Source organism: Hemitrygon akajei, chromosome 4, assembly GCF_048418815.1.
Source record: "Hemitrygon akajei chromosome 4, sHemAka1.3, whole genome shotgun sequence".
Lineage (NCBI taxonomy): Eukaryota > Metazoa > Chordata > Chondrichthyes > Myliobatiformes > Dasyatidae > Hemitrygon > Hemitrygon akajei.
The window spans coordinates 12,847,465-12,862,355 of record NC_133127.1 but is presented as its reverse complement, the minus strand read 5'-3'; the positions used below and the strand labels follow the sequence as shown (position 1 = coordinate 12,862,355).

Sequence of the window (14,891 nt, the reverse complement as noted above, 5' to 3'; positions counted from 1 at the left end):
TTGTCAAGTAATTGTCATGCTAGCGTAGGGAAACGGGCCTACTCAAATGCATTGATCAGTTCACTATGCAATCTGGAGTTATATGGCTTGGAACTAGGCCCTTCAGTTGCCCTTATACACTGCCAGCCTTAAAGTGCCTCTCAATTCTACTCCCATTCCCCATCTCTTGGTTCCTAGCCTTCTATACCAGCGTAATTCAAATGCTCATCTGTTACTGGTTGAATGCTGTAGAGTTTTGCATGCACCATCTTCTCAGGCATAAAGTCCTAGTCTGCTCTATCTCTCCCTATAATCCAGTCTCTCAAATCCAGGCAGCATTACCATACATCTTTCCTTCTCTTCCTAGTTTAATGGTACATTTCCTGTAACATGGCAACCACAACTGAACACAGTATTCCAAGTGTAGCCTTGTTAATGTCTTGTACAACTGCAGCATAACATCCCAGTCTCTGCAGTCATTGTCTGATGAAAGCTGGAAATACAAAGTGAAGACAAGAGTATGAGAAACACTCAGCAAGTCGGGCAGCATCTGAGGAAAGAGAAACTGGATTAATGTTTGATGTCAGAGATTGCTTTCAAAGAGGAATCAATGACCATGGGGAACAGGTTAAAGATGAGAAGGAGATTTTAATAGGAGACTAAGGGACAATGTTTTTACCCAGAGGGTGGTCAGTATATGGAATGAGCTACCAGAGGATGTAGTTGAGGCAAAGTTAAAAGTAAATATATTATCAGAGTGTGTGTATATGTCACCATATACTACCCTGAGATTCATTTTATTTACTGTTATTCACAGTAGAACCAAGAAACACAATAGAACCAGAACAACCAGGTACATTAGCAGCTTTTAAATGGTACATGGTAGGAAGGATTTAGAAAGATATGAGCCAAACTCAGGTAAATGGGACTAACTCTTGGTCAGCATGGACCCATTGGGCTGAAGGGACTGTTTTGATGTTACCTCCAAGAGCTGGTGTGGCCTCGATCCGATTGCCAGCTTCAGTGCTGAGTCCTTTGAGAAGTTTGCTTTCTGAGTCCTGCACAACTCAAAATGCCCCTTTCCTTTCCAGTTTGCAAGAGTTGCATTGTGAAGTACCTGCAGACCAGCAAATACTGCCCAATGTGCAACATCAAAATCCACGAGACCCAGCCCCTCCTCAACCTGAAGCTCGATCGAGTGATGCAGGATATCGTCTACAAACTAGTCCCAGGTTTGCAGGAGAGTAAGTATGTTCACCGCACATTAACTCGTCATTTGGATGAGCTGATATTCTATGTGCCCGTGCAACAGGGGAAGAACAGCGAAGATTCACCAGACCAGACAGAGCTAGTCTTAATGAGGAGAGAATTGGCAATCCGGGCCTGTATAACCATAAAGCAGAAAACTGCAGGTGCTGGGAATCTGAAATAAAATCTATTTAATAGTTTATTGTGATCCAGCACAGAATAGTCCCTTCTAGCTATTCAAGCTGCACTGACCCGCAGTCCCCTCATTTTATCTTAACATAATCACAAGACAATTTACAATGATAATTAACTTACTTACTGGTACATTTTTGGAGTGTGGGAGTACCTAGGAAAAAAACCACCTGGACATTAGAACGTACAAATTCCTTACAGGCAGCGACAGGAATTGAACCTGGGTCGCCTGGACTGTAAGCTGTTGTACCATTCTGCACTGTTTGACGTTGTCAGATTAGGCAGTGTCTGTGTGGGAGAAAACCTAGAACATAGAAAAGTCCTGAAGGAACAAACACTACAGCCCACGATGTTGTGCCAATTAAATCTCCCTCTCTGTACGTGCTGCATGTGCCTCCATTTCCCACATATTTGTGTGTCTAACAGCTGCTTAACCACCACCATTGTATCTGATTCCACCACTAATCCTCACAGCCTATTCCAGCTCCCCACCACATTCTGTGTAATTTCAAAGAAAAACTTGTCCGGCGACTCCCTTGTCCACTCCACCAATCTCCCTCCTGGCACTTATCCTTGTAAGCGGAACAAGTGCTACACCTGCCCTTACACTTCCTCCGTCACCACCATTCAGGGCTCCAGACAGTCCTTCCAGGTGAGGCGACACTTCACTTGTGAGTCGGCTGGTGTGGTATACTGCGTCCGGTGCTCCTGGTGTGGCCTTTTATATATTGGTGAGACCCGACGCAGACTGGGAGACCGTTTCACTGAATACCTACGCTCGGTCCGCCAGAAAAAGCAGGATCTCCCAGTGGCCACACATTTTAATTCCACGTCCCATTCCCATTCTGATATGTCTATCCATGGCCTCCTCTACTGTCAAAATGAATCCAAACTCAGGTTGGAGGAACAGCACCTTATATACCGGCTGGGTAGCCTCCAACCTGATGGCATGAACATTGACTTCTCTAACTTCCATTGATGCCCCTCCTCCCCTTCTTACCCCTTCCCTGACATATTTAGTTGTTTGCCTGTTCTCCATCTCCCTCTGGTGCTCCCCTCCCCCACCTTTCTTTCTCCCGATGCCTCCCGTCCCATGATCCTTTCCTTTCTCCAGTTCTGTATCACTTTCGCCAATCACCTTTCCAGGTCTTAGCTTCATCCCACCCCCTCTGGTCTTCTATCATTTCGCATTTCTCCCTCCCCCCACTACTTTCAAATCTCTTACTATCTTTCCTTTTGGTTAGTCCTGACGAAGGGTCTCGGCCCGAAACGTCAACAGCGCTTCTCCCTATAGATGCTGCCTGGCCTGCTGTGTTCCATCAGCATTTTGTGTGTGTTGTTGTTTGAATTTCCAGCATCTGCAGATTTCCTCGTGTTTACTTGTCCGGCATACCTGCTTTGATCTTCTACCACTGCCCTACCTTCATTGTAAGTCCTCTAGTACTTAACATTTCCACCCTGGGAAAACTTCTGGCTGTCTACCCTACCTGTGCCTCCCATAATTATATATACTTCCAGCGTGTGTCCCCTCAGTCTCTGTCACTTCAGAGAAAACAACCCAATTTTGTTCAACCTCTCCACGTAGCTCATTCAGACAGACAGACATACTTTATTGATCCCAAGGGAAATCGGGTTTCGTTACAGCCGCACCAACCAAGAATAGTGAAGAAATATAGCAGTATAAAACCCTAAATAATTAAATAATAATAAGTTAATCATGCCCAGTGGAAATAAGTCCAGGACCAGCCTATTGGCTCAGGGTGTATGACACTCCGAGGGAGGAGTTGTAAAGTTTGATGGCCACAGGTAGGAATGACTTCCTATGACGCTTAGTGTTACATCTCGGTGGAATAAGTCTCTGGCTGAATGTATTCCTGTGCCTAACCATACATTATGGAGTGGAAGGGAGTCATTGTCCAAGATGGCATGCAACTTGGACAGCATCCCCTTTTCAGACACCACTGTCAGGGAGTCCAGTTTCACCTCCACAACATCACTGGCCTTACGAATGAGTTTCTCTCTTAATCCAGGCAGCATCCTGGTGAACCTGTCTTGCACCCAATCCAAAGCCCACCCATCCTTCCTGTAATAGGGTGACTGGAATTGAGTATAATTTCTATTAACATGCAGCATGGAATCAACCCTTCAGGCCATGCCTCTCAGTGACCACCAACCCCACCCCTCCTCTGATTTTAATCCTAGCCTAATCACAGGACAGTCTACAATGACCAATTAACTTAGCAACTGGTACGTCTGGACTGATGGAGGATTCTGAAGCCCTGGAAGTCAGGAGGAGAACATAGAAACTCTTCACAGACAACAGTGGGAAATGAACCTGGGTCACTGGTACCACAAAGTGTTGTGCTAACCACTACGCTACCATGCATGCAATACTTCCAAATGCGGCCTAACCAAAGATTTCAGTGGCTGCAATGTGACTTCTTGACTTTTACCTTCACTGGTCGGGGCAGCGAGTGCAAGTGTGCAAAATGCTGCCATTATCACCCTCTCACTGTGTGGCTATGTTCAGTGAACTGCACACTAGGTTCCTCTGTACAGTAGATGGAGACACGAGACTGCAAATGCTGAAATCTGGAGCAACAGGTCAGGCTGAATCTGTGGGATGGGGGAGGGGGGGAAGAGTGAGAGAGAAGAAAGAAGACAGAACTGCAGATGTTTGAACCTTACGACAAAACAGCAAGCTGCTAAAAGAACTCAACAGGAAAACATGTATTCATTGTTTCCTTTCAAGACCTTGCATCAGAGCAGTGTGTAGAGAGGCAATAGCTGGTATAGAAAGTTGAGAGGAAGGGGTAAGTCAGGGATGGCTGCCTGTAGCTGGAACTATGAGAGGGTGGTGGAGCTGGAGTTAGGAGACAGAAGAAACTTTGATCTATTCTCGGAACTGGGAATAGATGGGCAGAACAAACGCAATGTCTGGACAAGGATCCATCAGATGAAAGGAAATTAGATCATGATCCCCTTGAAACAAACCCGATTTCATACCGTACACACAACAAGGCACTGAAATCTCAAGCAACAGACAATCTGTTAGAGATACTCAGGAGGTTGAGCAGCAATCTTTTGGGGTCAAAATCCTGCATCTGGACTGATAGAGTAGACTGCCTGTATGAAGAGGTGGTGGGGGTAAGGAGGGGACTGGCCACCTATAGGAGGAACCAACTGAGGAAGGGGGCAGGGGGCGGAATAAGGGGGAAGGCTGAAATTGGAAGACAGCAGGTAACGGGATCTGAAATAGGAACTTTAAATATGGAAATGAGTGAGAAGAATAAAGGAGATGTTTGTTTATTTATTTAGTGTTACGGCACTGAGTTAGGCCCTTCCAGTCCTTCAAGCAGTGTCACCCCAGCAAACTCTAACAACCCCGATTAACCCTAACCTAATCACGGGACAATTTACAGTGACCAGTTAACCCACTAACTGCTGAGAGGACGTGCAGACTCCTTACAGAGGACACTGGGATTGAACTCTGAACTCCAATGCCCTAAACCGTAATAGCGTCATGCTAACTGCTACGCTACTGAGGTGGTACTGTTTATGGCAAGGTGGAGACAATGAGTGTATGAGTCCCTGAAAGGTAATTGGTAAAAGCTTAGATGATTGAGCCGTGATACAGGAAACATGAGACTGCAGATGCTGGAATCTGGAGCACTAAGCAATCTTTTGGAGGGATTCCAGCAACTCGAGCAGCATCTGTGGGGAAAGGAGAGGAAAAACTGACAATGTTTGGGTCAAAACCCTGCATCAAAATTGAGAGGGTAGACAGCCTCTTAAGGGAGAGGTGGAGGATGAGACAGGCCAGCAGGTGAAGGATGACAGGCAGATGGAGCCAGACTGAGGTGGATCCACTCCTACCCTGCCTCACCCTGCCCTCTCACCTCTATGTACAAACTGTCTTGGTGAGATAAATGCAGGAAATCGTAAACACAAGAAAAGTATGCAAATGCCAGAAATCCAAAGCAACACACACAAAATGCTGGAAGAACTCAGAAGGTCAGACAGCATTTATGGAAATGAATAAGCAGTTAACATATTGGGTTGAGACCTTTCTTCAGGACTGTTTATTCATTTCCATAGATGCTATCTGACCTGAGTTTCTCCAGCATTTTAAGATAAATGTAGGGCTGCTTAGGTAAATAAAGGAGGAATCTGCTGGGCTACAGGGAAGCAAATGGAAATATTTTGGATTCTTGTACACTGAGCCAGTACAGGGTAATTGGCCTCTGCCTGTGCAGTAACCATGCTGATTGGGATCAGAGGTCAAGTGTAAGCCAGTAAAGAGCAAGTGTGCCTGGGTTATAAAAGCAGAATAAGGTTAAACGATGCTCTGTCCATGTGGCAAGGACTGGATAGATGAGATAGTCAGTCTTTCCCCGGAGTGGAAGTGTCAAACACTAGAGAGACATTTACATTGCATGGGGACAAATTGGTTTATTTTCATCACGTACTGAGGTAAAGTGTGCAACCCTCTCATTGGGATTCGTATACAAATTTGGCTCGTTAGCTAACTCTGCTAATAGCCATGTGATTCACCGATTACTCAGGAGGCCACCTTTCATAAGCAATATATGTCTATATATGATTTGGGGTTCAACCAAACAGGAAAGTTGTAATGTTCCAGAGAGGAACATTGATTATAATGAATGTTGTGTAAATATTGCCCCATGCAGAGTTATCGATCACCAGAAAAATAACAGATCAGCATAAAATTACAAAGGAACTATTTACCAATATATCAACTTTAACAAACAGCTAGTAGGAAAAAAGAAGAAAAGGACCGAATTCAGTTATATTGTAATTATGCGCTGAACCCACATTCTGTGTGAAAGACACCAGTTATAGTTTGAACTTCCCTTGAAGACCATCTTGAACAAACTGGCTAATTCAGGAGTATTGGCATTTAACTCCTTGGAACCATTCATCGGCACAAGGTACTTTTACAATGGAGTTTCTCCATCAAGCAGCATTCTGCAGGCATCTTTCCTTGTGCCCCGCTCCACAGCTCCTACAAAAAAATCCCCAAACTACACTACTGTCCTTCAGAGATCTGATCCTACTCAGCTACCTGGAATCTTCCATCACATCCCACTGGGCAGAAAATTACAACACATACCAGGACAATCCTGAGTGGCTGATACAACATTCCTAAGTTGAACAAAATGGCTCCTTATCTTTAGCTGAAGCCAAAACACTGACTAACAGGACACTCTCCTTTTGCAGAAAACTGCTGAAATAAAAATAACTCACCCCCAAAAGCAGTCGAAGTCTTAGTCAGGGCCTTACAAGTGGAAAAACCTGTCTTGTGTACTGCCCATACAGATCAATTCAGCACAACAATGCATTGAAGGGTACAGGTAAACCAGTGACAGAATGCAAAATAAAGTACTACAGTGCAGAGAAAGTGTAGTTCTGATAGACAGAGTAACACACACAAATGCTGGAGGAACGCAACAGATTCTCAGGCAGCATACCCCTTCCTTTCCAGTGCTGATGAAGGGTCTCGGCCCAATCCATTGACTGTTATTCTTCTCCACAGATGCTGCTGGACCTGCTGAGGTCCTCTACCATTCTGAGTGTACTACCCTGGAATTCCACCATCTGCAGAATATCTTGTGCAGGTAGACAGTAAGGTGCAAGGTTGTAGGAAAGTTTAAAGATTTGAGGTCATTATTGGGTGACATGGAAATGTGTCTCTACCAAAGGAGGTGTAAGGGGCACCTTCTCGCTGCTAGCCTGTAGGTTACCTTTGGGCAAGGTATAGTACCTGCTTATGGGAGCATATGGTGAACTGTCGTATGAGCAGCTGGTGCATATCACAAGTTCTGTTTATGCAACCATTGACACTAGGCAATCTCTGAAGAGTATTGATAATGCCTAGGGTCACCCATCTTATAAAGACTCTGTCTAGAAGAAGGCAACGGCAAACCACTAGTGCAGAAAAAATTGCCAAACACAATCATGGTTATGAAAATACCATGATCATCCACATCATACGGCAATGCACATGATGATAATGTAGACAAGTGTGCAGCGTAAATTGGTATCCTAGTCGACACAGACATTGTGGGCCAATGGGTCTGCTCCTGTGTTGCCGAGTCCCATTCCCCCCTTACCTGTAACCTGTTCTCTCTCTCATACCCATCAAATGCTTCCAATTCTCCTCACACTTGGAGTAACAAGTTAACCTACCAGCTGGTACGTCTTTGGGATGTGGGAAGAAATAGCATAGAGGGTTGGGGGGGGGGGGGGGGGTGGGAGGGAGTTCTGCAGTTACAGGGAGAAAGTACAAACTCCTCACAGAGAGCTTCTGTTGTTGGGATTGTACCAGTGTCACTGGAGCTGTGAATAAGCAATTCTAGCAATTGCCACTCATATTGATTTGCAGAGCCTCTGTTTTCCCATATTATGGATGTAATTTGATTTAAATTTCCCTTGCTGCCTTGCTCTTAGCCATAACCTGTGGATGGGTATGTCACAAGGCAATGCCACTCATGTCTGCCTCCATCTGTAAGGAAACAAGATTCCCTTGGGCTTGATTTTGTTTCCCTGGTCACTGCAGATGATGTCTTATTTATGCCAGGTATAAAGCACAATTAATAACCCCTATTATTCCCAGTCCTCCCCACCCCTCTTCCCTTCCCTTTTATTCCATATCACTGCTTAAACTGTGTGAACTGTATTTCCTTCTGCAGGTGAAGAGAAGCGAATTCGAGAATTCTATCAGTCCCGAGGGTTGGACAGGGTCATACAACCAGTTAATGAAGGTACGGGGGGGGGGGTGGGGGTGTGTGTGTGTGCGTGCGTGCGTGCCAAGTGGAGTTATGTCATTTGTCCTGAACCAGTGTGGATAATGTCACTGACCACGACTCTGAACTGATTTCACAATCCATGGACTCGCTTTCAAAGACTCTACAACTCATGTTCTCAGTTTTATTTATTTACTATTTGTTGTTATTATTTGTTTCTTTATGTATTTGTACAGTTTGTCTTTTGCACATTGTCAGTCTTTATGTGTGGCTTTTCATTGACTATTGTATTTCTTTGTTTTACTGAAAATGTCCACAAGAAAATGAATCTCAGGGTAGTATATAGTAGAACATACAAACCCCATTTCCAGAAAAGTTGGGATATTTTCCAAAATGCAATAAAAACAAAAATCTGTGTTATGTTAATTCACATGAACCTTTATTTAACTGACAAAAGTACAAAGAAAAGATTTTCAATAGTTTTACTGACCAACTTAATTGAATTTTGTAAATATACACAAAATTAGAATTTGATGGCTGCAACACACTCAACAAAAGTTGGGACAGAGGCATATTTACCATTGTGTTATATCACCTTTCCTTTTAATAACACTTTTTAATCGTTTTGGAACTGAGGATACTAATTGTAGTAGATTTGCAATTGGAAATTTTGTCCATTCTTGCTTGATATAAGACTTCAGCTGCTCAACAGTCCATGGCCTCCGTTGTCTGATTCTCCTCTTCATGATGCGCCATACATTTTCAATAGGAGATAGATCTGGACTCCAGCAGGCCATTGAAGCACACGCACTCTGTGTCTACAAAGCCACGCTGTTGTAGCCCGTGCAGAATGTGGTCTGGCATTGTCCTGCTGAAATAAGCATGGACGTCCGGGGAAGAGACATCGCCTTGATGGCAACATATGTCTCTGTCAAATCCTAATATACGCCTCAGAGTCAATGGTACCTTCACATACATGCAACTCACCCATGCCGTGGGCACTGATGCACCCCCATACCATCACAGATGCTGGCTTTTGCACCTTTCACTGATAACAATCAAGATGGTCGTTTTCATCTTTGGCACGGAGAACTTGACGCCCATTTTTTCCGAAAACTAGCTGAAATGTGGACTCATCTGACCACAGCACACGGTTCCACAGTCTTTCAGTCCATCTGAGATGAGCTCGGGCCCAGAGAACTCGTCGGCGTTTCTGCATAGAGTTGATGTATGGCTTTCTCCTTACGTAATACAGTTTCAAGTTGCACTTCTGGATGCAGCGACGGACTGTGTTAAGTGACAATGGTTTTCCGAAGTACTCCCGAGCCCAGGTGGCTATAATTGTCACAGTAGCATGACGGTTTCTTAGGCAGTGCCACCTGAGGGCTTGAAGATCACACGCATTCAACAGTGGTTTCCAACCTTGGCCTTTACGCACTGAGATGTCTCTGAATTCTCTGAATCTTTTCACAATATTATGTACTGTAGATGTTGAAAGACCTAAATTCTCTGCAATCTTGCATTGGGAAATGTTCCTTTTGAACTGACTAACAATTCTCTCACGAATTTTGGCACAAAGAGGTGAGTCACCACCCATCCTTGCTTGCAAAGACTGAGCCTTTGATGGACGCTACTTTTATACCCAGTCATGATACCAATTAGCCTGCTTATTGTGGAGTTTTCCAAACCGGTGTTACTTGAATATTCTGTGCACTTTTCAATCTTATTTTAACTCTGTCCCAACTTTTGTTGAGTGTGTTGCAGCCATCAAATTCTAATTTTGTGTATATTTACAAAATTCAATTAAGTTGGTAAGTAAAACTATTGAAAATCTTTTCTTTGTACTTTTGTCAGTTAAATAAAGGTTCACGTGAATTAACATATCACAGATTTTTGTTTTTATTGCGTTTTGGAAAATATCCCAACTTTTCTGGAAATGGGGTTTGTATGTACGAATGGTGGACGCAGGCAAGTTCAGTGAATGCACAATGTCTTTATTTCATACACCACGATTGAAATGCTTAATTACGTCCAGTTTTACGCTAAGCATAATACCCTTACAAGCTCTCCTAGGCTTTTCTGATACCTTAGGACACATCTTGCTAACAGATGCAGAAAATAAATCGAGATAAAACACAGATGCTCACAGACACAGTCAGTTCAAAGCTATGGCAGCTTGATGCTGAGCGTAGTTCCCAGGGAAGGAGCTTGGCGGCGCCACTCTCACTGCTTGGGATGCGCGCTGCCTCTATAACAGCTCACTGCAAAACAAATGCTGAATGCTATTTTTACTTTCCGCCTTTTTTCATGAAAGCGAAAATCCTCTGGATTTCTTTCGGTTAGTGAAAACAGGTACTAATGTAGGTCTTTCATAAAAGCGAAGTGGCGTAAAGCGAACTTTCGAAAAGCTGGGGTACCTGTACTGTATTTGTCAACATGGAGCGGAAGAGCGAGTTTATAAATCTGTTGGGAGCAGAGGATGTTGGGAATTGTGAGGGTGGAGTGCCACAGGAGGGTGTGGAACAGGTGCTAGAGAAGGAGTACTGGGGGGTGGGGGTTGTCGCGGGTGCAGATACTCCCAACCCAGAGACACCAGGCAAGATCATTTGATTTCAAATAATTGGTTTATTGATCATTACTGATTGTCTCTCTGGTGCTTCCTGCTCCCTCCCCTCTTCCTGCCCCCTTCCCACTCTCAGTCTGCAGTAGAGATCCATCTCAAAATCAGGTTTATCATCACTCACCTATGTCATGAATTTTTATGCAGCCGCAGTACAGTGCAATACATAACATTACAGTAATGTGCAAAAGTCATAGGCACCCGTACCTATGTATATGAACGTACAACATTTGCACAGTACTGTACATGGGCATACTTCTGTGTAACTGAGCAGGGGTTGGTACTTTTCGAGGATGAACACTAGAAAGAGGGAGATAACATGCAGACTGGCTTGTCTACTGGCATGGTGATCCAATGAGAAATGTTTAGCACCGAGGCAATAATACCAGATTTTTTAATATTGAAGTAAGGCCCATAGGAGGACTGAGTGGAAGGGAATTCATTCATCTTGCTGTTTTGAAAATAAAATTGCAAGAGACTTGCAGTCTGAGGGGACAGTTTCCCTCTTTATGCTGGCCTCATTTAATTGCAGTTCAGAGCTGGAGGAAGATTGGGGGAGGTTGCACTGGGAAACGTAAGGCTAGGCAGTTAATCGCAAGTCTTTGTGCGTGATTTCCTTATCACTAAATGTGAGCGTGTTCCTGCAGGTGGTTAGGCAAATAGAATGGGAGATGCAAAAGGTCTTCCCATAACGTCTCCCATTTTAATTGCTATACCACCTGTAACACTCGAGTTCTTTAATATCCAGCACCTAACCCTGACAATTCACAGTGAATTAAATACAGCAGAGTCCTGAGTTTTAATCTTCAATTCCTGGAGACCCCAGAAAGTTGGAAGGAGTGGGGGTGGTGTGGTTTCTGTGGAGTTTGGAGTGATTAGTTGGGGAAGGGGCTTTTTGCTGTGCATCTCGATTGTATAAGGCAGCATAGGTGTGAAAAAAAAATTTTTAGTCATTGGGTATCAAAACAAAGGAATAGGTTTTAGATGAGAGTAAGGAGTTTTAAAATGTCAATCAAATTTAGATTTATTTATCACATACATTGAAACAAACTGAAATGTGTCATTTGTGTTAACCACCAACACAACCTAAGGATGCGCTGGGGGCAGCCCACAAGATTCACTGCACATTCTGGCACCCACAGTGTTCAGCAAAGCAAAAAATGGTAACAGCAAAACAAGTCTCTGTCTCACCCATCCACCCACTCAAACCACAGTCAGACCTCCTACCCCAGGACAAGCTACCTCTGGGTTCAATCCCAGGACTCCCCGATAACGAGTATGACCTTCAGATCTCAACTTCTTCTGACCCCGGTGATTTGAGGAGTGACTGGCCCTCTGACTCCTACCCGTATAACTTCTGACCCGGGACTTCAACCTGGGGATTGTTTGTCTCCTCATCGCCTGTCATTCCCACCTTCACTGATCTTTGACTGTGGAGTGTTCTGACCTGGACTCTGAACACATCGTACCTGTGACTCTTTGTTTACTGCCCGGGCCTGTTAACTTCCCCTTATCACTGTCCACAATGCCTAACTTCTCATGCTATGAATCTAAACAAAAACTAGGTCTGAGTCACAACATAGACAGACATTGCAGCTCAGTGCCATCTTGACTGGAAGTGATCTGACAGAAAGATTTTGTTTTTAACACAGAGTGTCTGATATCTGGAATGTGCTGCCAGTTGAGCGGATGGAATCAGATACAGTTGTTTTAATAAATAGGCAAGGCATAGGAGGATGCCATTCTATAGGGGGCAAATTAGTGTGGATTGGCAACAATATTGGCATGGACTTAGTGGGCCGATGGGCCCATTTCTGTGCTATACAACTGGATGACCCGATGTATCTTGATCCTGATGGATGAACATTAAATGCCCAGATTTATTTTAAATCTCACACCAGAAGTGTCTAGAAAAAGATAGTAGGTGAGTCAGAACCCAGGAGGGAGCAGAAAGTGCCCTCATGTTGTGTCCAAGCTGGCCTGTCTCACTCAGACATTAACCTGACCTGACCATTTCATGGAATTCCTACATTTTTAAATAAAACAACTCAATATTGAACTTGATTTGCTACATAAATAAAGTGAGGCGGAGTGATTTTTATTGCTGCCACACAGTGAGCTCATGTAAATTTAGAGCAGACCAATTCACTTTGACATTCAGGATAATGCAGAAAAGAGTGTGTGCATTTTGATTGTTCAGTAGTTGTGAATATGTTGCAATCTATGTGTCTCTCTCTCTCCTCAGCTGTGTCACCGGACTTGGCCAGTTCACCATACACCACCTTCGATCACTCCAAAGCCCACTACTACCGATACGATGAACAAGTTTCGCTCTGTTTGGAGAGGCATGGGTGAGCTCTTGCACAGAATTCGTTGCTAATGGCTGCCTGCTTATTAGCTCAGAACCAGCACTACTACAAGGCAGCAGTGGGGAATAATCAGAGTTGGTTCACCTGACCAAGCGGCTCATCAAACTTGCTGATGTCTTCTTTTATTTATGGGGAGATCCCTGTTGTGTCAGGGCCAGCAGAATCCATAAGACATGACGTCTTCCTGTTCTAATAGTGTCTTGCTGCTGGGAAGCTTGCTCCATTAAAGAGATCTGAAATGGGAGAGGAGGGTGCAATTATGTTTAAAAGACATTTGGGCAGTTGCATGGGGTCAAAAGAGATGTTTAAAAGACTCCTAGATGGGCAAATGGATGATAGAAAAATGAAGGGCTATGTGTGAGGGAAGGATTAGATTGATCTTGGCATAGGTTAAAGGGTTGGCTTAACACCGTGGGTCGAAAGGCCTATACTGTGCTGTACTGTTTATGTCTATGGTTAACAGCAGCAAGGAGAAATTGGGAGTAATATCCAGTACACCTTTGTACTCAGAAACTAAGCCAAGGAAGGTTGGAAATGGAAGTTCTTTTTAGTTGGAAAGAGAGGAGAACAGGGCTGGTGGTAGAGGCAGATACATAAGGGAATGTACGAGATTCTTTATTAGGCATATGGATGTAAGAAAAATGAAGGGCTATGTGTGAGGGAAGGGTTAGGTTGTTCTTGGAGAAGTTTAAAGAGTCAGCACAATATCATAGGCCGAACAGCCTGTACATTGTATGAAAAGTTTAGAGCAGGCTATCTCATTAACCTTCTTGGTTGTCAGGGACATGTTGGGCTGAAGGGTCTATTGTCATAATGACTCTGTCTGAGGGAGCTTTGTGAAGTTGGGTATAATGTTGACTATAAGCTTTCAATTGAAATCGATTCAATTGTATTCTATTCAAGTTCGTCATTCAGCCATACATGAATACAGCCAAATGCGACAGCGTTACTATGGGCTCAAGGTGCTTTGTTTTTAAATCTCTGTTGCAGAGAAATCTGGTAGCAACTCCTGGTTTAGGTTTGACTGTTTCATTTAATGGAAATATGTGCAGGTCATTCGGAGCCTTCAAATAACACAACCTGTTGCTTTACTGAGATATTTGTAACTGGACCTTGACTGTCCAGGGACAGGAAAAATTGGTCTATTAAAAGAAAGTATATGCAAATTCAGTGAATCTTGCATCTCACTTTAAAAAGATGGTCCAGTTACACAGAAGGACCTGACACCAAGAACATTAATATTAGATGTTTTTGTTTATTTATTCATGGTACATGGGCTTCATAGGCTGAGCCAGTCTTTCGTTGCCCATCCCCATTTGCCTTTGAGATGGTAGTGATGAGCTTGCTTATTTAACAACTGCAGTCCTTGAGGTGTGGGTGCATTGTTCCAGGTTTTTGACCTAGCAACAGTGAACAAACAGCGATATATTTCCAAATCAGGATAGTGTATGACATGGAAGACAAGTTCCAGAGGCTTATGTTCCCCATGTTACGATGTGCTACACACAGCGCTGAAATAACGACACACAGTCTGTAAGCCGTTTCGAGACTAGTTTATTCAAACTTCGCGGCGCTGGCATTTAATCCCTAGCACCCGCCCTTTCCGAGCGGAAATGACATCAGAGGTGCATTACCAAAGTCTCTCCCTGCGCGCTGGCTATTTGTGAGCCGTTTCGCCTGCACAGAAAGTGGGTCGCCACATAACCCCCCCCAGAA

At 43.9% G+C, this 14,891-nt stretch overlaps 1 protein-coding gene across 2 annotated transcripts in view; it reads left to right on the top strand.

Moving 5' to 3' along the window:
• pcgf1 (polycomb group ring finger 1) overlaps nt 1-14,891 on the top strand; it is a 64,895-nt gene that overhangs the window by 30,232 nt on the left and 19,772 nt on the right. The window contains exons 3-5 of one of the 2 annotated variants that reach the window (XM_073042099.1): nt 1,071-1,223; nt 8,133-8,204; nt 13,052-13,157. In XM_073042099.1, coding sequence (XP_072898200.1) covers nt 1,071-1,223; nt 8,133-8,204; nt 13,052-13,157 — 331 coding nt within the window. The remainder of the gene's footprint in view (nt 1-1,070; nt 1,224-8,132; nt 8,205-13,051; nt 13,158-14,891) is intronic. The other variant, XM_073042100.1, reaches the window with a different exon arrangement.